General features: G+C 41.3%; 1 protein-coding gene across 3 annotated transcripts in view; it reads left to right on the top strand.

Moving 5' to 3' along the window:
• ascc2 (activating signal cointegrator 1 complex subunit 2) overlaps window positions 1–18,319 on the top strand; it is a 63,179-nt gene extending 44,860 nt beyond the window's left edge. For all 3 annotated transcript variants that reach the window (XM_070887769.1, XM_070887768.1, XM_070887767.1), the window contains exons 15-19: window positions 1,291–1,410; window positions 9,954–10,172; window positions 13,182–13,263; window positions 14,711–14,805; window positions 16,941–18,319. In XM_070887769.1, coding sequence (XP_070743870.1) covers window positions 1,291–1,410; window positions 9,954–10,172; window positions 13,182–13,263; window positions 14,711–14,805; window positions 16,941–17,109 — 685 coding nt within the window. In that variant the 3' untranslated portion in view covers window positions 17,110–18,319. The remainder of the gene's footprint in view (window positions 1–1,290; window positions 1,411–9,953; window positions 10,173–13,181; window positions 13,264–14,710; window positions 14,806–16,940) is intronic.
• The last annotated feature ends 5,011 nt before the right edge of the window (window positions 18,320–23,330 follow it).

Below are 23,330 nucleotides of genomic sequence, written 5' to 3'. Positions count from 1 at the left end.
TTTAAACCAGCAGTACTGAGCAGTTTGTGGACGCATTTATGTTTGAATTCCAAACAATCTAGATTTTTAATCTTTCCCAGTGGAAAAGCCACAGTTTATCTGTATAATAGTATTTGTTTGTTTTTGAAAATTATTTTGATACAAACTGGACAATGAGCTTTAGTAGGATTTAATTAAACATGCAAGTAAATACTATTAACTTCATTTTTCTGAAGTTAATGTGACACACTGAGGTGGAGACAAATAATGTTGTTTACATTTACAACTCATATGGTAAGGGATAAAAATTAAATACATATAGGTAATTGAATACATATTTGATGAAGGCCTTTCATTTACTGGTCATGCAACTTTTGTCTTTTATTCCAAGATCATGTTATTAAAACAGAATTTGACTTATTCAGTTACCATAAATCAATGGCTCTTTGCATTACATGGCATGGCATCACTATTTTAAAACAACATATCTTCTGTTTCACCATAAGCAGCGCTACCAGAGATATGATGCTCTATTAAAAATAAATAATTTTGTGACATTTTGACAAGATCACTTTGTGATGACACTTAAACTAGGGTATCAACTTCAGCATGTCCACTCAAAAGAACAGCAGTTTCCATGCAGGTTGTGTTGTAAATTTTGTATTTCCTTTTTCCCAACCCTCCAGCCCCACAGAGCTTCAAAGATTGGCTCAAAAGTAAATCTCCACTCGGGCTGTTTCTAAAAGCTCTATGGAGTGCGCGTACTCAAGGTACTCTTGAAATGGAGGGTTATATGCTATGAATAAAAATGACTCCCAACTAATGCCTATTTTTTTATATACATGTTTATGATGGTACTTAAGTTAGCTATTGCTTTTTTTAAAAAAAAGTAATGATAGAATTAAAGGGAACTACATATACCCAACAATATGCATACCACAGGCTTTAAGCTTTAGGCTTTCTTGCACTTCAAAACAATATAGTTTGGACATTTGAATGTCCTTTCATTTCAACTCAATTGTATGACCTACCTTATTTTGTAAATTCATAAAACCTGGTATTCTCATTTTCATCTTTCACTCTCTCCAGCATCAAATATTGAAATCTTTAATCCTGATTTCATAATTTTGCTAATGTCTTAATTATCATAAATTGATATCCATACAGTCTGAAATCAGACTCAATTGTAGAATGTGTTAGAAATGCATTTTTAAAGGCTGTCTTGTAGAATGTAATAGTTTAAGTATAAATTGTAAGTGTACAATTAGACACAGCAATGTCAAGCAATTCAACGTATTTTGTTTTCATTAGGCAGGTGAAAGAGGACCAGGAGTCGGTTCTGTCAACAAGACGAAATGTTTTTGACTATGATGACTTTGATGTTTACAGCAAAAATTCTGTGGACATGTCCAAAATCTGGAAAGGCAAGAAGTGAGTTTGACATTCTACATCACAACCTGTCATTTGATAGTTATGGAAGTGTTGAGTTGAATGCTAATGTGTTATGGGTGATTGATTTCTACGTACTTGCATGGCAAGACAAGTTGCAAATCTTTTATATTGCAACTCTTTAATTGCTTTGAAATTTAAAAGGAGCCATGAAAATGTATATTTGACACAAACGTGATTAAATACCATTTCCCCTAGTGTAAGGTCCTGGTCTTCGGTCGGAGACTAACCCAACCACGCTGACCGCTCACTGCCCACGTCTCCCTTGCTGACCGGTGATGGAGCCACACTCCATGTACACTACCTCGGCTTCAGCATGGGCTCCTTCAGCCTCCACACGGAACAACAGGGCTCCTTACATCAAACAGCAGCCCCTCTCGTCGTGCAACCCGTCGGCGAATCTCGCTTCCAACTTGCAAGCACACTCCCTAGATCAGTCCTATTTACATCAAGATAGCCACAACGCGGCCGATATACAAGGTACGGAGCCCATGGTACTACAGTTACAAATTAGCAAAACTAGCTTTTGTAGGAAGTATTTCTAAAAATTTGACAGTGGGATTTTTAAGTCTGGTGTCGACGTGACCTCCCGTGGTCCAGCAAATTCTCTGGTCTGACACAGGCCAGGTCCCAAGGGTGCTGGATTAGAGAGGTTCAACCTGTACTCAAATCTTCTTGTAATAAAGGCCAACATTCCATTTGCTTTCTTAATTGCTTGCTGTACCTGCATGTTAACTTTCAGTGATTCATGTTCAAGGATACTCGGGTCCCTCTGAACACCAACATTTTCCAATCTCTCACCGTTTATAAAATACTCTGCTTTTTTATTTTTCCTATCAAAGTGGATAACTTCACATTTCTCCACATTATATTCCATTTGCCATGTTCCTGCCCACTCACTTAGCCTGTCTATATCCCCTTGAAGTCTCTTTGCATCCGCCTCACAACTTACATACCCACCTAGCTTTGTATCATCAGCAAATTTGGATATATTTCATTTGGTTCCCTCATCCAAAGCATTGATATAGATTGTGAATAGCTGTTGCCCAAGCACTGATCCTTGCGGTAACCCACTAGTTACAGCCTGCCAACCCGAAAGACCCGTTCATTCCTACTCTCTGCTTTCTGTCCATTAACCATTCCTCAATCCATGCTAGTAAATTCCCCCCAATCTCATGATCCCTCATTTTCTTTAATAACTTCTTTTGTCTGGCACCTTATTGAATGCCTTCTGAAAATCCAAATGCACCACATCTATTGGTTCCCCCTTATTTATTCTACTAGTTACAACTTCAAAAAACTCAACATATTTGTCAAACATGATTTCCTTTTCATAAATCCGTGTTGACTCTGCCCAATCCTATTATTATTTTCTAAGTGTCTTGTTACCACATCCTTAATAATAGATTCTAGCATTTTCCCTGCTGGTGATGTCGGGCTAACTGGTCTGTAGTTCTCCATTTTCTCTCTCCCTCCTTACTTAAAGAGCAGGGTTACATTAGCTACCTGCCAATCCGCGGGAACCTTTCTAGAATCTGTGGAATTTTACAAGATAACAACCAATGTATCCACTATCTCCATAGCCACCTCTTTCAAACCCCTAGGATGTAGGCCATCAGGTCCAAGGGATTTATCGGCTTTCAGTCTCATTAATTTCTCCAGTACTATTTTTTTTACTAATACTAATTTCTTTCAGTTCTTCATTCTCGCTGGACCCACTATTTCTGAGAGTTTTTTTTGTGTCTTCCGTGAAGACAGACACACAGTATTTGTTTAATTTCTCTGCCATTTCCTTATTCCCCATTTATAATTTCTCCTGTCTAATCCCCTGTAAGGAACCCACATTTACTTTTACTAATCTTTTCCTTTTTACATACCTATAGAAGCTTCTACAGTCTGTTTGTATGTCTCTCGCTAGTTTACTATCATTCTATTTTCCCTTTCTTTATCAATTTCTTGGTCCTCTTTTGCTGAATTTTAAAATCCTCTCAATCCCCAAGCTTACTGCTCTTTTTGGCAACATTATAAGCCTCTTCCTTTGATCTAATACTATCTTTAACTTCTCTTGTTAGCCACGGTTGGACCTCTTTTCCTGTGTAGTTTTTGTGCCTTAAAGGAATGTATATTTGTTGTAAATTATGTATTAATTCATTAAATGCTCATCATCATAGGCGGTCCCTCAAAACGAGGATAACCTGCTTCCACACCAAAAAATGGATGAGTTCGCAGGTGTTTCAATGAAGGACCCGAACTACATCCTCAAGGGTGGAAGATGCCTGTGCGTAGATTTTTTTTAACGTGTAGTGGCCGTTGCACACCAGCCACCTCACGGGCTTGACGGAGCTAGGTCTTGGTTTCGTGGCAAGGATTACCCAAGACGACTGGAGGCCAGTTCTGCTGCACAGACCTAGTGTGCACACACATCGCAGTGTGGGCTGGCCCGTGCTGCCCCTGGGCCCGAACTCACGCTTCCTCTGGGCCCCGATTACGTCCCTCTACAGTCTCTCGCCGCTCCTTCGCCCCGACCTCGCCGCTCCTGCTGTATCTACCCAAGCTCCAATCTCAGACCTGGACCTTGATGACATCACTCTTCGCTGCCGTCGCCCTCCTGCACCAGCTCGTGCTGCTCCCTGGAGTAATATGCCTCCACGCTGCCCATGGCCGCCGCTCGCAGCTCCTTTTATGGCCATTGCTCAACTACCATCATACCTTTTAATATAGTTTCCCAATCTACCTCAGTCAACTCGCCCCTCATACCTAAATAGTTTGTTTAGATTTCTGACTCTAGTTTTGGATTTAACTAAATTACTTTCAAACTTAATATAAAATTAGGTTTGATTATACACTTTTTATATTTTTAATTTCTCTCGTTGATTACTTTTATACTTGCCTCCAGATGGGACAATAGGGTCTGGGCTGCAGTGGTCTGAAATAACTAATGGCCGTACCACCGTAAATCTGGGGATGGGGGGGGGAACGGGGGTTGTGATTCAATGAAAATAATTCAAAATATATTATTTTTTTACCCCCAAAATTGCATCGCTCTCCTGACAACTTTACTGACAACTGATTTTAAAACTATTGAGACGTGCAAGTGGCCAACCCTAAGAATCAAACATGGTAGCTCCTCTTTAGTGGTCTAACTTTAGACTGTCAGAGGGTGCATTTCAGTAGATTCTTGATCACAAACAAAACCACTTTAGTGGGGTTGAGCCATTTGTGTTATCTTTAGGAATATAGGTTGTGAATTAGCCTGACATCAAACATTGATATATCAAGATCCATTCTGCTACTCGGTAAGAAAGCGCAGTCACGTCTGTAGTTCCCTATTTGATGAATGCCCACATGTAGATGGCCCTCAGGTTGAGGCAGCTATCGGGTGGAACATTTTCTAGTGTCTTCAAATTCTGAAATATTTGGGATTACAAATTCACGTTTTATTTTGCTATTTTCATTGCATATTTAGTCTTAAATGTATTCTGCAATCTTTCTCTACGAATCCTGGATATTTTTAAAAAATTGTACCCGTCTTTTTTAAGCTGCCTATTCTACTTTGTAGAGGTTTGTTACTTTGCAGCTTGTGGGTAAATATTGACATGTTACCTCAATAAGTTAATAATGTGTTACTAGGACCCTCTGATGATCTAATGGAAGAAGGCACCACCTGGATCAGTAATACGCCATCATTAGGTCTCGGGTTTAATTCCTGGTTCAGGTTGAGTTTATTGATCTCAATTGAGGCAGTAGTTGGGGTGGTACAATTGACTTTATTGCCCTTGGGGGAAATGTCAGCCAGGGTTCCAGTTCCTGATAGATACCTGGTGACATCTGTTGGAAAATGTGTGTATGGATGTCGGATGATGACCGGATCAAGTTTAGCACAAATGGCTAGCATGGGAACTAAGTAATCATGTGCCACGTTGAATAGCCTGCCAAAGCGCTCTCGCTCAAGTTTACACTGGACGAATGACCAGAGGGCTGTCAACACTGGTAGAATAATATACCAAGAGTCAGCCTCTTGAGGAGGGAAAAGAGAGAGAGAAAATTGGCAGCAGAAAATAGCTCTGAATCAAACTTAAGTTTTTCTCTTCATTAGACACTGGACTATGTACAACCATATTAAGTTGTTTCCGGCGAGCAATGATGATACTTTATACATTTTGAATATCTTGTAACTTAAATTTTTTCAAAATAACATGTGCTGTTGCACGTGTCATAGAAACATAGAAAATAGGTGCAGGAGTAGGCCATTCGGCCCTTTGAGCCTGCACCACCATTCAATAAGATCATGGCTGATCATTCACCTCAGTACCCCTTTCCTGCTTTCTTTCCATACCCCGTGATCCTTTTAGCCATAAGGGCCATATCTAACTCCCTCTTGAATATATCCAATGAACTGGCATCAACAAAGAGAATTCCACAGGTTAACAACTCTGAGTGAAGAAGTTTCTCCTCATCTTGGTCCTAAATGGCTTACCCCTTATCCTTAGACTGTGACCCCTGTTCTGGACTTCCCCAACATCGGGAACATTCTTCCTGCATCTAACCTGTCCAGTCCCATCAGAATTTTATATGTTTCTATGAGATCCCCTCTCATTCTTCTAAACTCCAGTGAATACAGGCCCAGTTGATCCAGTCTCTCCTCATATGTCAATCCTGCCATCCTGGGAATCAGTCTGGTGAACCTTTGCTGCACTCCCTCAATAGCAAGAACGTCCTTCCTCCGATTAGGAGACCAAAACTGAACACAATATTCCAGGTGAGGCCTCACCAAGGCCCTGTACAACTGCAGTAAGACCTCCCTGCTCCTATACTCAAATTCCCTAGCTATGAAGGCCAACATACCATTTGCCTTCTTCACCGCCTGCTGTACCTGCATGCCAACTCTCAATGACTGATGTACCATGACACCCAGGTCTCGTTGCACCTCCCCTTTTCCTAATCTGCCGCCATTCAGATAATATTCTGCCTTCATGTTTTTGCCACCAAAGTGGATAACATCACATTTATCCACATTATACTGCATCTGCCATGTAGATATCGTAAGTTCAATATTTTGAAAACTGGGATTTTATCTTTATAGTACTGTACCATTTACATATGTTGTAATGAAAACAGGTCACTTTTAAAATTCTATTCAGAGTCAGCAATGAGCACTCAATTCAGCACAGGTGCCGTCTACCCTGTTTGCTTTTTGATCATAACTTCAAAAAAGAATTTATTACTACATAAACATGGTATTATTTTCATCCTAGAGTATAGTTATGCAGTCTTTCTAGACAAGATTATCCATTAGTGCCGGCTTTATGTGTTAACTCATACTCACTGGCAGCTGGATTGAAACTGCACAACTTAATGTTATTTAGGATTCTTACAGTTGTCAAGGAAGCTTGCATCCAATTCATCGGTTTGGCCTACATTAGAACTCCGATCCCAAATATGAAAGGACCAATTTCAATTCTTTATTACTGGCATTTCTAGTTTTATTTTTTAATCTATTCTAGAAAAGTCACCCGGTCCGGATGGGGTAAATCCTAGATTGTTGAAGGTGGAGATAGCTGAGGCTCTGGTCGCAGTTTTCCAGTCCTCCTTCGAGTGGTGCCAGAGGACTGAAGGATTGCAAATATTACACCCCTGTTTAGAAAAGGGAAGAGAGATAAATGCAGCGTAACATTGGTGGTGGGAAAACTTTGAGACAATAATCCGAGTCACAATTAATTGTCACTTGGAAAAATATGGGTTAATAAATTATGGCCAGCACGGATTTATTAAAGGCAAATCATGTTTAACTAACTTGATTGAGTTCTTCTGATGAAGTTACAGAGAGAGTTGATGTGTATATGGGTTTTCAAAAGGCATTTGATAAAGTACCACATAATAGACTTGTTAGCAAAATTGAAGCTTACTGGGGCACTGACATCGTGGATACAAAATTGATTATGAGGCAGAAAGCAGAGAGTAGTGGTGAAGGGTTGTTTTTCTCTCTGGAGGGAAGTATACAGTGGTGTTTTCCAGGGGTTGGTATTGGGATTCGAGTTTAGGAGAATTGAGGGATATGGTGATCGGGCGGGAAAGTGGAGTTGAGGTCGATGATCAGCCATGATCTTATTGAATGGCGGAGCAGGCTCGAGGGGCCGTATAGCCTATTCCTACTCCTGCTCCTATCTCTTATGTTCTTATGCTTGTTTTGAAGTATATTAATGACCTGGACTTGGGAATATAGGGCATAATTTCAAAATTTGTAGTAAACAGCGAGCAGGATAGTAACAGACTTCGGGAGTACATGGACAGGCTGGTGAAATGGGCAGACACATGACCGATGCAATTTAATGCAGAGAAGTGTGAAATGATGCATTTTGGTGGAAAGAATGAGGAGAGATAATATAAACTAATTTTAAAGTGGGTGCAGGAACATAGGGGTGGCGTACGTACACAAATCTTTGAAGGTGGCAGGACAAGTTGAGAAATCTGTTTTTTAAAAAAAAAAGCATATGGGATCTTTGGCTTTATAAACAGAGGCATAGAGTACAAAAACAAGGAAGTTATGGTATTCCTTTATAAATTACTGATTAGGTTCCAGTCGGGCTATTGTGTCCAATTCTGGGCACCACGCGTTAGGAAGGATGTCAAGGCCTTGGAGAAGGTGCAGAGGCGATTTACTAGAATGGTACCAGGGTGCAGAACTTCAGTTATGTGGAGAGACTAAGGGCCCAAGTTTCCACATGATTTGCGCCTGATTTTTAGGAGCAACTGGTGGAGAACGGACTATCTTAGAAATTGCAATTCTCCACATTTTTTTTTCTGCAGTTCTAGTCAGTTAGAACAGTTTCACTTTGGAACAGAATTTTTTCTTCAAAAGGGGGCGTGTCCGGCCACTGATGCCTGATTTTTATAGAACTGAAAAAACCTTGTCTACATATTAAAAAATCAGGCGCAGGTTACAAATTAGGCGTCCAGAACGAGGGGGGGGGGGGAAGGGAAGTCATTAAATTCTATAATAAATCCTTATTTATACTTATACAAATATTATACAAATAAATGCAACCTGAATAAAAATTTATAAGCAAAGAAAAGATTAAATAAACCATCTTCCTACCTGTGTGAAAGTGCCAGGGAGAATGCTGCAGGAAGCCTCACAAGTTGAGGCAGCCGTTCGTTTGATGGCAGGGGGGAGGAGGAAGCCGTTCCCGACAGCGGGCGGGGGGGGAGGGAGGGAGGGAGGGAGGGAGTGCGGGCCCGACCGACCGAACGCAGCGGGGGGGGGAGGAGGAAGCCGTTCCAGACGGCGGGCGGGCGGGGGGGAGGGAGTGCGGGCCCGAACGACCGACCGAACGCAGCGGAGGGGGGGAGGAAGCCATTCCAAACGGCGGGCGGGCCCGAACGACCGACCGAACGCAGCGGGGGGGGAGGAAGCCGTTCCAGACGGCGGGTGGGCGGGCGGGCCCGAACGACCGACCGAACGCAGCGGGGGGGGGGGAGGAAGCTGTTCCAGACGGTGGGCGGGGGGGGAAGGAGGCAGTGAGAAGGCTGCAGGAAGCCTCAGAAGTTGAGCAGCCATTCCCGACGGCAGGGGTGGGAGGCCGTCGGGAAACGGCTGCCTCAACTTCTGAGGCTTCCTGCAGCCTTCTCACTGCTGCAAGAAGCCTCAGTGCTGATCATGGAAGGGCAATGTGGTTTTATTAAAAAATTTTCAAAAATTAAACAGCTACAAAGAACTACAAAAATAGCCGAGTGCCAATGTTTCCTTCACACTGCGCGTGCGCGAACGCTCCAACGCGCACACGCAGGGTTGCCGGCAGGAAAAAAACTAATTTAAATGGTACCCGCCCCCTCCTACTTACAAAATTGGCGCGAGTGGTAGGCTCCGCCCCCCTGGGTGCCGCGCCAAGCAGACATGGAGCTGCAGGGCGCTCCAGAATCGCGCGTTTTTTTTTCGGCGCGAAAAACGGGCGCCCAGCTCGGAGGGGCGCCCGTTTTTTATCGTGTGGAAACTTGGGGCCTAAGAAGCTGGGGTTGTTCTCCTTGGAGCAGAGAAGGTTAAGGGGAGATTTCATGGAGGTATTCAAAATTGTGAACAAAATTTGATGGAGCAAATAAAGAGAAACTGTTTCTCGTGACAGAAGGGTCAGTAAACCAGAGGACACAGATTTACGGTAATTGCAAAAGAACCAGAGGTGAGATGAGAATTTTTGTTAATGCAGCAAGTTGTTAAGCACTGCCTAAAATGGTGGTGGAAGCAGATTCTATAATTACTTGAAAGGGAATAATTTTCAGGGCTATGGGGAAAGGGCATGGGAATGGAACTAGTTGAATTGAAGAGCTGGCACAGGTACAATGGGCCGAATAGCTGTCTTCTGTGCTGTATCATTCTATGATTCCATTGCAGCAACTTGGGGATTGTGCAACTTCCAAATCAGTCTTTGTACAGTCAGGTTACTGATTAATTTGAATTTATGTAATAAACCCAAAATATACCAGTTAATCGTTGGAAAAGTGAGTATTGGATGATCTTGTTACCTTTGCAGAAAAAGAGAAGAAGGAAGAACGCTGCTTGACGATAAGACACACATTGCACAGCAGAAGGAACGATACAATGCCTACAGTGTAATAGTAGAGAAAATGCCAGTAGAAGATGGAGATCAGTTTTATGGGGATGACTATGATGATGAATATGATGACACATATGATGTTAACCAAGTAGGAGCAAATGATGTGGATTCGGATGATGAACTGACCAGCAGAAGGTAAGATGAATGGCTGTACATTATTGGTGCAAAACGCAAAGACCTGGAAGTAACCATTTCATTTTACTGTGTGTTTTTGTGTGTGTGTGTGTGTGTGTGTATATAATATATATATATATTTCCAATTGTCTGTGTTTTAACATAAATACTGTTGATATTTCTACTTAACTGTCAGGATATAATGTGTTTTTTAAGATTATACTTGAAAATGATTACAGGTGCTTTTTTATTTTGGTTAGCAAGTTGCCTTACACATGCAACAATCCATCACTATGTTTGAGTGTCTCCAAGTCAAACTACTGAAACATCCACAGAAGTAGAGCTTCGCTTTGCTTCATTCAGATTTCACATTCTCTCACTATTGGAGACTCTGCCTTGGTCCAGAGAATTTAAGGTACTAGCTGGCAAGGAACCAGCTTAGGAATCCACAGGTGTGTTGCCACTATGCTAAAAGTGCAGTTTCCCACCACAAAGCACAGGTAAATGTTCTGCTAATTGTTGAGCTAAGGCCCTCTGCCCTTGATGACATTGGTTTCCAAGTGGGAAGAATCTCATCAGCCTCCAGACAAGTCTACTCACAGTTCCCATGAAGCTAGTACACAACCTCAGTTAAAAAAACTTTTGAGGGAAAAGAGACCAAGAATATCTAAGCCATTTGTTATGTTGAACTCTGAAGATAGTTTAATGCAGGGGTTCTCGACCTTTTTGCTTCTGAGGCCCCCCTCCCATGTTATAAAAATTCCATGGATCCCCTGTAACACCACAACTTTTTTTTCTGTATAAAAATTCTCCCGGCACCGCTCTCACCTCATCATGTTACTGCTGCTATCCTGGCACTGCAGAAAATATTGGTCCCCACACCCATCCCACTCCCTCTTTCCTTCCAATCACCTGACCCCCCAGTCTCTCTCTTTCGCAGGTGAATAATGAATAAGGTTCGGCACCAAAGGGCAACCAGCACCCTTGCAACTATACTAGTGTGAGTCAACACTGAAGACAGCAGGAGAGAAAATGGGGGCAAAAATTAGACAGTACAGAACATTTAAATGAGTTTGAAAACTTTCCGTTTTGCTGGTAATGTGTCAATCCTAACAATTTCCTAATGTTGACACATTCTGCTCTTCCTCCACCATCATCATCATCATCGGCAGTCCCTTGAAATCGAGCTTCCACTCCAAAAATGAGTTCTCAGGTGACTGAACAGTCCAATACGGGAATCACAGTCTCTGTCACAGGTGGGACAGACAGTCGCTGGAGGAAAGGGTGGGTGGGGAGTCTGGTTTGCACGCTCCCTCCACTGCCTACACTTGTTTTCTGCATGCTCTTGGCGATGAGACTCGAGGTGCTCGAGGTCCTCCACCATGAAGGCAGGGACTCACTGTTTGACCCCAGCAGTTCCTTTCCTCCTTTCAGCTGCCACCTATTTCCTTGCCCCTTCTTTATTTGATTGACATTCAAATCAAATCTAAAACAGAAAAGACGTACGTGCGCGCGTGCCTGGCGAGAGCAGAGAAGGGCAGAGGCCCAAGAGCTGAAGCCGAGAGATCTGCACTCAGTGACCAGCGACTGCCGTCTCTCTCCCTTCTCGGCGAGCGGGGCCTGGGCTCAGTGGCAGCTGCCGCCGTCCTCGCACAGACGTTCGGGTGGGGGGGAAACCGAGATCGGGGCTGGAGCCGCCAGTTTACTCGGCTCAATCCCACCTTTATGCGACGGTGTATTTTTCTTGTTTATTTTTTTAAAATCTGATTTTATTTTAAAATCCTGGACTCCTTGATGGACCTCTTGAAATCTTCTTGCAGCCCACAATAATGTATTGTCATCAAATCTCAAAGAAAAAATTTAAAGATTATAGAGAAAGGGCAGGGGAATGGCACTAAGTGGATAGTTGTTTGAGAGCCGGTATAGGCATGATGGGCCAAATGACCACCTGTGCTATAAAATTTTATATTTTGATTTATTCTTCACTCTCGTTTTATTTACTCTATTTGTAATAATAGTTTAGCTTGAGTTGCATGTTCTGCAAACAAAAATCAAGGGTACACTGTGGTATCGCACCAATGGTATAAGGGTTAATTGTTTGCCCAGTGGTGTGCTACCCTGGATTCTTTGCACTTGCGGTCAAGTATGGCTTTGCCTATGAAAGCAGTTTCTTGTGGAGAGCATGGAGAGAGTATTAAGAAGTAGGCTGAATAGTAACAGTAGATTTGAGTGGGCTAAAGGATGCAGTACAAACTTAACCAGCATCAAAATTGGAGGTTAAAAGAATTTAATTAAATTTTAGAACAGGTTTCCAGTAAGAGCTGCCTGTGTGGATTAACTCAGTTAACATTTCCCCCCAAATATCAAGTTAGAAATGGCTCATCTGCAGTACAGTCTGAGGAGTTCAGGGACACAAAATTGAGCTCCTACAATGCTACAACTGTGGATGGGTGTCGTTGCAGCATGTCCAGTTTACATAGGCACTTTTCATTCTAAATATGGACATGGAAATTTATAACCGAGAGGGGAGAGTTTGACAGTGTGAAATAAATGGAAGTATGGTTTTATATGCAGGAAATGCACATAAACATAAGATTTTTACTATGTAGATTATGTAGAAGCTCAAACAATCAAAACCGATTTGCCAGTGAAGTTGCAGGACATGGTGTGGTATCATGCTGCATAATTTTTTTCTCACAAGCTATGTTGTTTGAGAGTCAACTGTTGTTTTATTTAAATGGACATATTTGCCCCTGTGTTTCTTTGCCTCTTTGCGCCTTTTAAAATAAGGAAACCAGTGCAGAATTAAAATTAGGCTGCTGGAATCAAGGAACTACCCTTTTATGATGCACTAATTCAGCAGTCCGTTCTTTACACTTTCCATACTAAATGGTCTGGAACTATATATGATGACTTTAAAAATGGACAAGTACATTAATAATCAGTGTCATTCATTGCACTAATTTCACCAATAAAAGAGGCATTTATCAGCTGTATATATACCGTAATCCACTCTTATGTTTTCCCCAGGCCATTTACAATCCCTCGCATTCTGAGACAAAAAGAGGAGGAAGAGGAAGATGATGAAGCTGAAGAAGAAGCAGCACCAAAGGTATTTCAAATTATACGCAGCAGTGAAATCTACTTTGTTGGGATTTAACATGTTTATGAAAGCCAATGCTTCCGGAAGAGGAGCGGGATTGGTGGGGGGGCAAGTAGGAATTCTTATATTCTGTATATCTAAATAGTCATTGTGACGTTTTACTTCGCATTTGTTCAAATAATGGACCTGTAGTAATGGTGAATTTGAGATGGTTATTTCTAAGCCTGATACCATCTCTCATGTTCATTCCCATAAGATATTCAGTGGGTTACTTGGGAAGCCCATCATATTGAGTGTTAAATTACACACTCGCTATTCCAATAATATGCATTCCAATGGACTGCCAATTTCTTGCCTGTAATGCACTTCCATTTATGGATTGACGGTCCCAATATTCATTTAAAATATTTATTTCCAACTTGTACTGCTTGAAATCCAGTTTATTCCTGGCTTGTTTCCCCTTTGTGCAACAGTTAAGAAAATTAATTACCTTGTTACACAAATGATGAGATCACTTTGTTCAAAAGTAGGTTAATTTATTTACAATCACTTTACAATGCAAATTAGTCTTTGCTTCTGTTTAAACTAGTTAGCTAAAATGAGATGCATTTTAACTCTTTCACATGGTCCTTGTGAAAAAATTCCTTTTATCTTAAATCTTAAGGTGTTTTGAACTTTTATCAGAATACCCTGTATAAATATTTGTAACTAATCTACCTTTAATGCCGTTCACATTGATATTAAGTTACATATGAACATACGATAATTGATGGACAGGTAAAGACCATCTGGTCCATCAAGCCTGTCCAAAGTTAATCATTCAACTGAGAGTTACCACATTCATTGCCAGTCTTCTCTAAGTGAGCAAAAGTCTGTGGAGAGAGAAAAAAGTAACTGGTTTCTGCCAGAGTTCTGCTGTTACCCTTTTTAAATAAAAAAAATATTAAATGAGACTTTACTGTCTTCCACTAATTTTCTCCCAGTGCCTTCAGGACATTTGCCAGGACTAGTTACCCATTATTGCCATCGATTCACATTAAATGGGCAGGGCGGGATGGGTGCGGAAGAAGAGAATTTATCTGCTGCTTTGGTGGGTCTGATTAATTATTGAGATGTCTCTGCATCTAATAGCGGATTGAATCCACAAATATTGCTAAACCAATGATTCATAAAGCTTCTCTGGTCGAAATTAATCATTTTTCATTGCATATAAACACGTGCACTGTGCTGATCACAAAGATAATCACAGATCAGGCGGCCATGTGTCCCTTGTAGTTTGTTCTTCCATAGAATCCTAATCCTAAACCATTGCGCAGAATGTCTGAAAATTAATAATGCTCATGAAAGTTGTCTGGCAAGCAACCAAAGATCCATTTCTGTGAAGGTAAATTATTCTGTTGCCGTCTGAAAATATAGAAAAAACATAACCAGATAAATGGATTGCTCTAATTTCTAGGAGGAAGGTCCAAAGAGGGATCTATTTATACAGGACCCAGCATTGCTAAGGGAAAGGGCAGAGGCGAGACGTGCTACTTTCAATGCCAGAAAAGGGTAAGAATTTAAGCCACAAGAATGATTTTTATAAATGTTTTGAAATGGCCCCTTATTAGTACAGGTTGAGCCTCCTTTATCCAGCGAGTCCTGGCCTGTGCCGAATAATGGATTTTATCAGATGAGGGGAGGTCAGTGACCTGGTGGGGGAGGTCGGGGGTGGGGGGGGGAGGTGTCCTGAGGTCGGGGAGAGGCGAGGGGAGGAGGTCGGCGCCAAGAGCTGGCCTGAAGTGTCGGTGGGCCGCGAAGGGAGTGCCAGTGCGGCCCCCAGCGGGCCGAGTGTCTGGGAGGGGGGGGTGGAGGAGGTTGGCGGGCCTCGAAGGAAGTCTCGTCAGGTCGAGTGTCGGCGCGGCCCCAAAGACTGGGTGGTGGTCGGCCACGTTCTGCGCATGCGCCCCCGACCGCCGGAATCATGCTGGACGAGGAGTGGTGCTGGATAAGCGAAGTCCAATCTGTATTCCTTTTTTGATTTTTTTTTCACTGTTCGCATTGAACAGTCTTGAAGGAAAAGTTTAGCAGATGTCATTAATTCCAGTTGTTCCAGTGAGGTTTATCTGTCATAGTTTTTGATTACTCTTTCTTTAACCATTCTTATCTTTATGCAAACCTTCACACACAATTACAAGATTCTGCCGCCCTTTAAAAAATAACTTGAGATGACTGAAACAAACAGCGCGTAGCTTGAGACTTCTGAGTGGCTGCCAAACCCACAAAGCAAGCTGCTGCTTTGAACGTGCTCCCATTTCTCGCTCTCTGGCATTTTGCAGTTTCATATTTTATAGCCATAATGGTTCTATAAACTTAACTGCAGTCACATTTATGTTTTTATTTTATTTATATTTTGTTTTTACTTACAAATCTGTGCTTCCTTTCAATTCGTTTCTTGGGGAGGAAAAAATTGCATGGCTTTACAAATGTTTAATTAAAATACTGCAAAAGTTCATAGTGTGCCCTCTGGTGACAATGACTAATTCTAATGTTTGTTTCAATTCACAAAATAAGTCCCAGCTGGTTTGACACTTAACCCTGATATAGACAAGATCATTTGTTTTGGTGGTGCTCAGATCCCAGTTCTGTTGACAAATGATCTGTTGAACAGTTTGATCACATTACTTCTGAAAAACTGTTTCAAATTTGTGTCGGAGTTCATCCTGGTCACGAAATGATATGATTAGGTCAAACCTAAACCTTCAGTCTCCAAAAAGGTTGGTCCAGTGTTTACCTGTGTGAATCCCAAGTGAAAAGGAAATGTGAAGAAAAACAGAATTATATAGATAATAAGTAATGTCCTTTTGTGGCTTCCACAGGAGTTGCTAGTTTGACGTCTGACTTTCTCTCTATCTGGGAGATGGTTGCCAAATTGGCAACTGCCCTGTCAAGATTGGACTGATACCAGACTACCCCTTGCTGTTTACTTAGGAACATATTTTCTCCCATCTTCTCATGTGTGAATACTTACTGAAAGTGTCAAAGAAGATAACAAGTGTAACTATTGTCCCAGATAGTTATGGATAACAGCTTCAGTAGTTGGCTCTTGAAACTCCCGGATGAGCTGATTTATCATCCCTTTGTCTGGAACACCCATCTGTCTCTGTCAAGGTGTCAGAAAGGATGTTAGACCGTTGAAAATTAACACTCAAAAATCCTGCGCCTGAGTTCATATCAGGAACATGTAGCTTAAACTAAAAACCCTGCTAAGTAAAATAGCCAAAAATCCCTAGTTGTGACATTCCCTTTTAATTCTTGTAATTCTTCAAATGCCTTGGGATATTTTCTACATTTAAAGGTGTAATATAAATGGAAATTGTTGTATCTCCCTCCCTACAGGGAGCATTTGTTCTCTACTTTCCACTCGCACTGTGTTGGCGCAAGTCTGGATTCAGAACTAGAATTTTGGAAAATTCATAAAGAAACCCACAATGTAGCACTCTGACTAAGTGCATTAGAAATCCAGCTCATTACCACACTGCCTTTTCCAGATTATCCTCCCTCCTTCACATAATTACCCAATTGTGATTTTTTTAAGTATAGTTGGTTCCTCTAAAAGAGGCAAACAGGAATTATTTAATTTTATTTATTCACTGCTCTCTAAATAATTAAATAATATATCTATATTTTTACATATTGCTTTGCAGGTTCAAACATGACAACACTGCCGTTTCAGGGAATGCTAAGGGCCAGGGACAATCAAAAGAAACGCTAACAGAAAGAAGAAAGAAAGAGGCCAATAAATCCTTTCGAGGCAATCATAATCGGCGATCACTTGCAGATAGGAAGCGGAACAAAGGAATGATTCCGTCTTGAATTTCTTTTAAACATTATCGCCCCTTAACTTTTTTTTTCCTCCTCCCCACACTGGGATGATTATTCCACCACATTTGCTCGCCTCCAGTGGCCACTTTCCGCTAACAGGCTGTGTAAATTGGACTCTCATTTTCCAAGATGTTCTTTCTCAAGTAATAGTAGCGAAACATGCTGCACAGCAAGGCATGTATTCATTTTTCTCCTCTAGACAAAAAGTGTTCAACTCCCTGAAGAATTTTGCCTCATAGTCTCAGTCATGTCAACTGACGACATTTATCTTGTATGTGGTGGCCAGGTTTGAATGACAGTCAAAACTAGACTTAAATGAACAGTAATGCAGAAAGAATCTCAGCTATTGCATTACTGGAGTAATAATTTTTTGCCTGTTCACTGGTCAAAGGAGTTGCTCAATATTACGATGTCTGTGCATATTGCCTGTGTGTGTTTGAGTCTGTCTGAAATTAAGAATGACAAAATCTATATCTTTAATACATAATATCTTTAACAGACCAATATTGCTAGACCACTCTCAAATCTAGCAGCTGAGTCGATAGAACTTTTACTTTCATCATTTTTTTAAAACTTTAAAAAAAATGTTTCCCTTCTTCCTTGAGTGTATTAATATAATGCAGAATTTCACAGCCAAAAACATTTCCACACATCCTGCTTTCAGATCATTTATTGGTGTTAAGTATTGAATTGGTACCATTAGAGATGGGTCAGCAGTCTGTGGTATCTGGATGACTGAAATGTTTTTCTTACCCCTTGCTTAATGACTTGGCTTGGGGGAGACATAATAGGTGCAGATTTGCATCCTAGAGATGTTTGGCATAGTACATTTGCACATCAATGAACTACATTGACCACATGATGGGAATGTTAAAGTAAAAATAAAATTGGGATTAAAATAGATTTGTTGCTTTATTCCGGGGATAGTTCCAGCATGCAGACTGAAGGCAATATTCACAGTTCATAATTCTTAACTCTTACCATAAATGCCACATAAGTATCAGACAAGCTCACTATTGCTCTGCACTAATGCTAGTTTTGCACAATCAGATTATTTTGCTGTGGTTTTGAATAACCAAGAGTATTTGCGTAATCCACCTTCTTAATTAAAACCAATTTATTTGAGTACAGTGATTGAAAATGTCTGATATAAATGCTCACAACAATCATTTTCAAATAAAGACTGAGCCATCGATCAGTATGTGACGGTCTTCTGTTTTTTTTATTTAATTTATTCGTGGGATGTGGGCATCCCTGGCAAGGTCGACATTTATTGCCAATCCCTAAATGGACTGATACAATTGAGTGGTTTGTTTGGCCTCTTCAGAGGCCAGTTAAGCCTCAATCACATTGTTAACCTAATTAGCTTTAATTGCATTTTTACAGAACCACTTCTACTTGAAATTGTTTTTATTTGTTCCTGGGATGTGGCCGTCGCTGGCAAGGCCAGCATTTATTTCCCATCCCTAATTGCCCTTGAGAAGGTGGTGGTGAGCCGCAGCCTTGAACCGCTGTAGTCCATGTGGTGAAGTGCTGTTAGGGAGGGACTCAATGATTATGAAGGAATGGTGATATATTTCCAAGTCAGGATGGTGTGTGATTTGGAGGTAATGGTGTTCCCATGCACCTGCTGCCCTTGTACTTCTAGGTGTTGGAGGTCGTAGGTTTTGGAGATGCTGCTGAAGAAGCCTTGGCAAGTTGCTGTAGTACATATTGTAGATGGTACACACTGCAGCTACAGTGGAGGGTGTGAATAGTTAAGGTGGTGGATGGGGCACTAGTCAAGCGGGTTGCTTTGTCCTGGATGGTGTCAAGCTTCTTGAGTGCTTTTGGAGCTGCACTCATCCAGGCAAGTGGAGAGTATTCCACCAAACTCCTGATTTGTACCTTGTAGATGGTGAAAAGGCTTTGGGGAGTCGAGAGTTGAGGCACTCGCCACAGAATACCCAGCCTCTGACCTGCTCTTGTAGCTACAGGATTAATGTGGCTGGTCCAATTAAGTTTATGGTCAATGGTCAACCATTCACGACTGGATGTGGCAGGATTGCAGAGCTTTGATTGCTTAGCTCTGTCTATAGCATGTTCCTTTTGCTGTTTGGCATGCATGTAGTCCTGTGTTGCAGCTTCTCCAGGTTGGTGGTACATTTTTACACTATGCCTGGTGCTGCTCCTGGCATGATGTTCTACACTCCTTTATTGAACCAAGGTTGATCCCCTGGCTTGATGGTAATGATACAGTGAGTGATATGCCAGGTCATGAGTTTACAAATTGTGGTGGAATACAATTCTGTTGCTGCCGATGGCCTACAGCGCCTCATGGATGCCCAGTTTTGAGCTGCTAGATGTTTTGTATTTATCCCATTTAGCACGGTGGAAGTGTCACACAACATGATGGAGGGTGTCCTCAGTGTAAAGACGAGACTTCATCTCCACAAGGACTGTGCGGTGGTCACCGCTACCAATACAGTCATGGACAGATGAGATTGGTAGATTGGTGAGGACGAGGTCAAGTAGGTTTTTCCCTCGTGTTAGTTCTCTCACCACCTGCTGCAGGCCCAGTCTTGCAGCTATGTGCTTCAGGACTCGGCCAGCTCAGTCAGTAGTGGTGCTACCGAGCCACTCTTGGTGATGGACATTCAAGTCCCCCAGCCAGAGTACATTCTAAGCCCTTGCCACCCTCAGTTCTTCCAATTGATGTTCAACATTGAGAAGTGCTGATTCATCAGCTGAGGGAGGGCAGGAGCTTTCCTTGCCCATGTTTAACCTGATACGATATGAGACTGCATGGGGTTCGGAGTCAACACTGAGAATTCCTCGGGCCACTACCTCCAGACTGCATACCACTGTGCTGCTACCTCTGGTGGATCTCTCCTGCTATTGGGATAGGACATACTTAGGGATGGTGATGGATGACATTGGCTGAAAGGTATGATACTGTGTTGCTTGACTCGTCTGTGGCCAGCTCTCCTAATTTTGGCACAAGTTCCCAGATGTTAGTGAGGAGGACTTTGCAGGGTGGACTGGGCTGAGTGTGCCTTTGTTGTGTCTGAAGCCAGTGCCGAGGTCAATGCCAGGCGATACATCCGGTTTTAATCTTATTATTCTGGCAACAAATAATTGCAGATACATAGTTTAAAAGTTGCTTTCCTATCTGGCTGGATTTTCCGCAAATGGGTAAGGTCTATAAAGAACAGTACCAGAGTTGTTGCTTCAGTGTTATCACCTCTGGCAACACTAGAGAAAATCCCATCCTCAGTTTGGTGTAAACAAAGACTCAATTAAAACAGTAAATGATCAATAGGAGACCTTCAAGGAGGATAAAGTTTGTGTACAGATTAAGCATGTTTCCATGGCTGGGAGGGCGGGGGGAACGGACCTTCAAGGAGGATAAAGTTTGTGTACAGATTAAGCATGTTTCCATGGTCTGGGGGGGTGAGGTGCATCCAAAGCTAGAGCTCCCTGGATGACTAAAGAAATTGAGATTAAGATGAAACATAAAGGAGACGTATGATGAGTGTCAGGTTCATAATACAGTAGAGAATCAAACAATATAGAAAGTGCAGAGGAAAGGAAAGGGGGCAAAGAGAGAGTACGAGAAAAGATTACAAGGGAACACTAAAGTTTTTTGTAAACATATAAACAATAAAAGGATAGTCAAAGGAAGGGTGGGTCCGATTAGAGACCAAAAAGGACATCTTGTGGAGGTAGTGTTGGAAATAGCCACATTAAGGCTATCTCTGGTCACTTTAATAATCAGGATCGACTGTAAACCAAGCTGATGGGTATATTGTGTTTAATCAAAGTTTAAGACAGAATATAACACATTGGTTATACAGCAAAAACATACGACCGTGACAAATGGCTGATACTGATCCGATTGGACAAATGGCTGCTGCGCATGAGCAGTTCTCTGGCTTGCAGCCTCTTTCTCTTCGTCTAGAGCTTCCTTCAGTAAAGCATGGGATCGCTCAAAGAGTGTTCGACCAGCCCAACTTCTTCCCTCACACCGTTTGTGTGGACAACCTTGATGAGGCTACTTTTATTCTCTTTTTAGGGGTGGGCCTGACATGGGATATTGAAAAGTTTTGAGTTAGAGGTTTCCCTAAAACTTGCTATCCAATGCCTTATCAAGTTCTTTGTTTCAATTATCATGTCAAAGCCCGCCCTAAAGATGTCTCATGGTTTTGGCCACATGTCTTGTTTATACTTTCTCGAAGATGCCTTCCTGTGGAATTCATTTCATCTCCCTTGTCCCTCTTCTCTCGAGTACAATCTTGAAGCTCAAACCAGAAAACTGCTCGCCTCTGAGTCGTTATCTTCTTTACAACATAGCAGCTTGTTTACGTTAACTCCTAAAACTTCCATCCATTCTAAGTCTTTCTGTAACAATTGTCTTAAAGATACATAAACTAAGTTGAAGTCCTAACTTGAAAACAACAGATAATGGTTGTCGTAGTACAGAATGCTGGAACATCTCAGCAGGGTACCAAAACATTAGCATTTCTATGCATCTAATACCAGTCTAAGGAGACATTTCATTTTCAGTTCAAAACAATTTAAACACACCATTCTTTGCATCACAGTTTTAGTTGTATAACCATATACATTTTGGATATGCCTGATTTTCAACAGCAGAGGGCACTAAATGAGTACTTCAATCTGTTTTCACAAAAGATGCAGCAAATGTCACAGAAAAGGAAAGGATAGAGAAATTTGACAGGATAAAGAGAAAGATTGTTGTCAAAGTGGATAATGATGTATAAAATGCTAAAAGTATGATAGAGGGGGAAAAAAACATAACAATGGTGATACATATACAGGAATAGTTTGAAAGAGATCTGTACCTTGTTCACATTAGTAAGTATGAGTGAATAGTAGATGATTATTATAAAGGCAATCAGAAATGCACTGAAAGATCTTAAAGTACAGTCACATCACTGCAATCTTGTTATCATGATTGCCCTTCTGAGAATCAGTATTACACAGGATTTTTGTTGTTTGGAATTTATCACGGAAGTACAAATATGGAAATTCAAAGTCAGAGTCAAGGTACAAGTGACTGCATAGGTCACTGTGGCTGAGGAACGAGATCTGAACCTCTGGCCTCACACTGGGCAAGTTATACATACATAATGATCATTATAAACATGATACTAGAAAGCTTTCACGACCTCAGGATGTCCCAAAGCCACTTAAAGTCAATGGAGTATTTTTGAAATGTAGTCACTGTTGTAATGTAAGAAAGGCAGCAGCCAATTTGCACACAGCAAGCTCTCACAAACAGCAAATTGATTATGACTAGATAATACTACCAGGCATGAATAGACACATGTTTATCTTACAGAATATGATCCCAAATTCATGTGATTGAAAGAGACAAGATCAGTACAAAAAGAAATGGGCCTTGGCCAAATTCAAAAACTACAGAGTGTTCACTGTCTTTTTTTCAATTTAAACCCAGTCAGCAAGATAACCAGGGCATTGTCAGGGAACCCAGAAAAAAAGCAAGAGTATAAATTAACACTGCAAGACTGTCCAGTGTCTGTTTGATGTTAGTAGGAATTTCAAGATCACAGAAGAAGTCAACAACAGAATCATAATAGAAATAGTTGAATAGGAATATTGGATAATTGGACTCTGAAAAACTATAGGTAATTTCAGAAAGTCCCTCATCTGTTGAAATTGTGATTTTCTATGGCTGAAAAAGAAAATAAGTTAACATTCTGTTTGTTACCAAAGCAAAGCTGTGTAACAGTCTCCTAACAGTATTACAAAAAGCTTAATTTTGCTTATTCCCTGCAGATAAAATCAATGTGGTCTCCCACTGAGTTCTGAATATGTCTTTTTCATTTTTCTTGTTCTGCAAATATAATGAAAAGTGGTATTATTAAGAGGCCAAATCCAATACTCTTCATCTCTCGCTAGAGAGATCAAAACAATGACAACCAACAAGTGTTTTTAAAACAGCAAACTTGCCTATTTCACATCCTATTGACTGCCAGAAATGCAAACATCAGTGTAAGTTTCCACAGGAAATCGAACCCCCATTGGTACGTGAATGCCAGTAGATACTGATAGCTTTTGTTTAACAAGCTGGTCTATGCATGTGGAATTGCAATGCTAGAATTTCCTGATACAAACCAGGAGTGCTGGACAAACTGCTCAAACCCTAGCTGTGGGGTAGCAAAGCACAACAGTAGCATCCCAAGCAA

The sequence above is a fragment of the Pristiophorus japonicus genome, chromosome 8 (assembly GCF_044704955.1).
Source record: "Pristiophorus japonicus isolate sPriJap1 chromosome 8, sPriJap1.hap1, whole genome shotgun sequence".
Taxonomy (NCBI): Eukaryota; Metazoa; Chordata; class Chondrichthyes; family Pristiophoridae; genus Pristiophorus; species Pristiophorus japonicus.
Note: the sequence above shows the minus strand (reverse complement) of the source record. Positions and strands in the feature narration are given on the sequence as shown.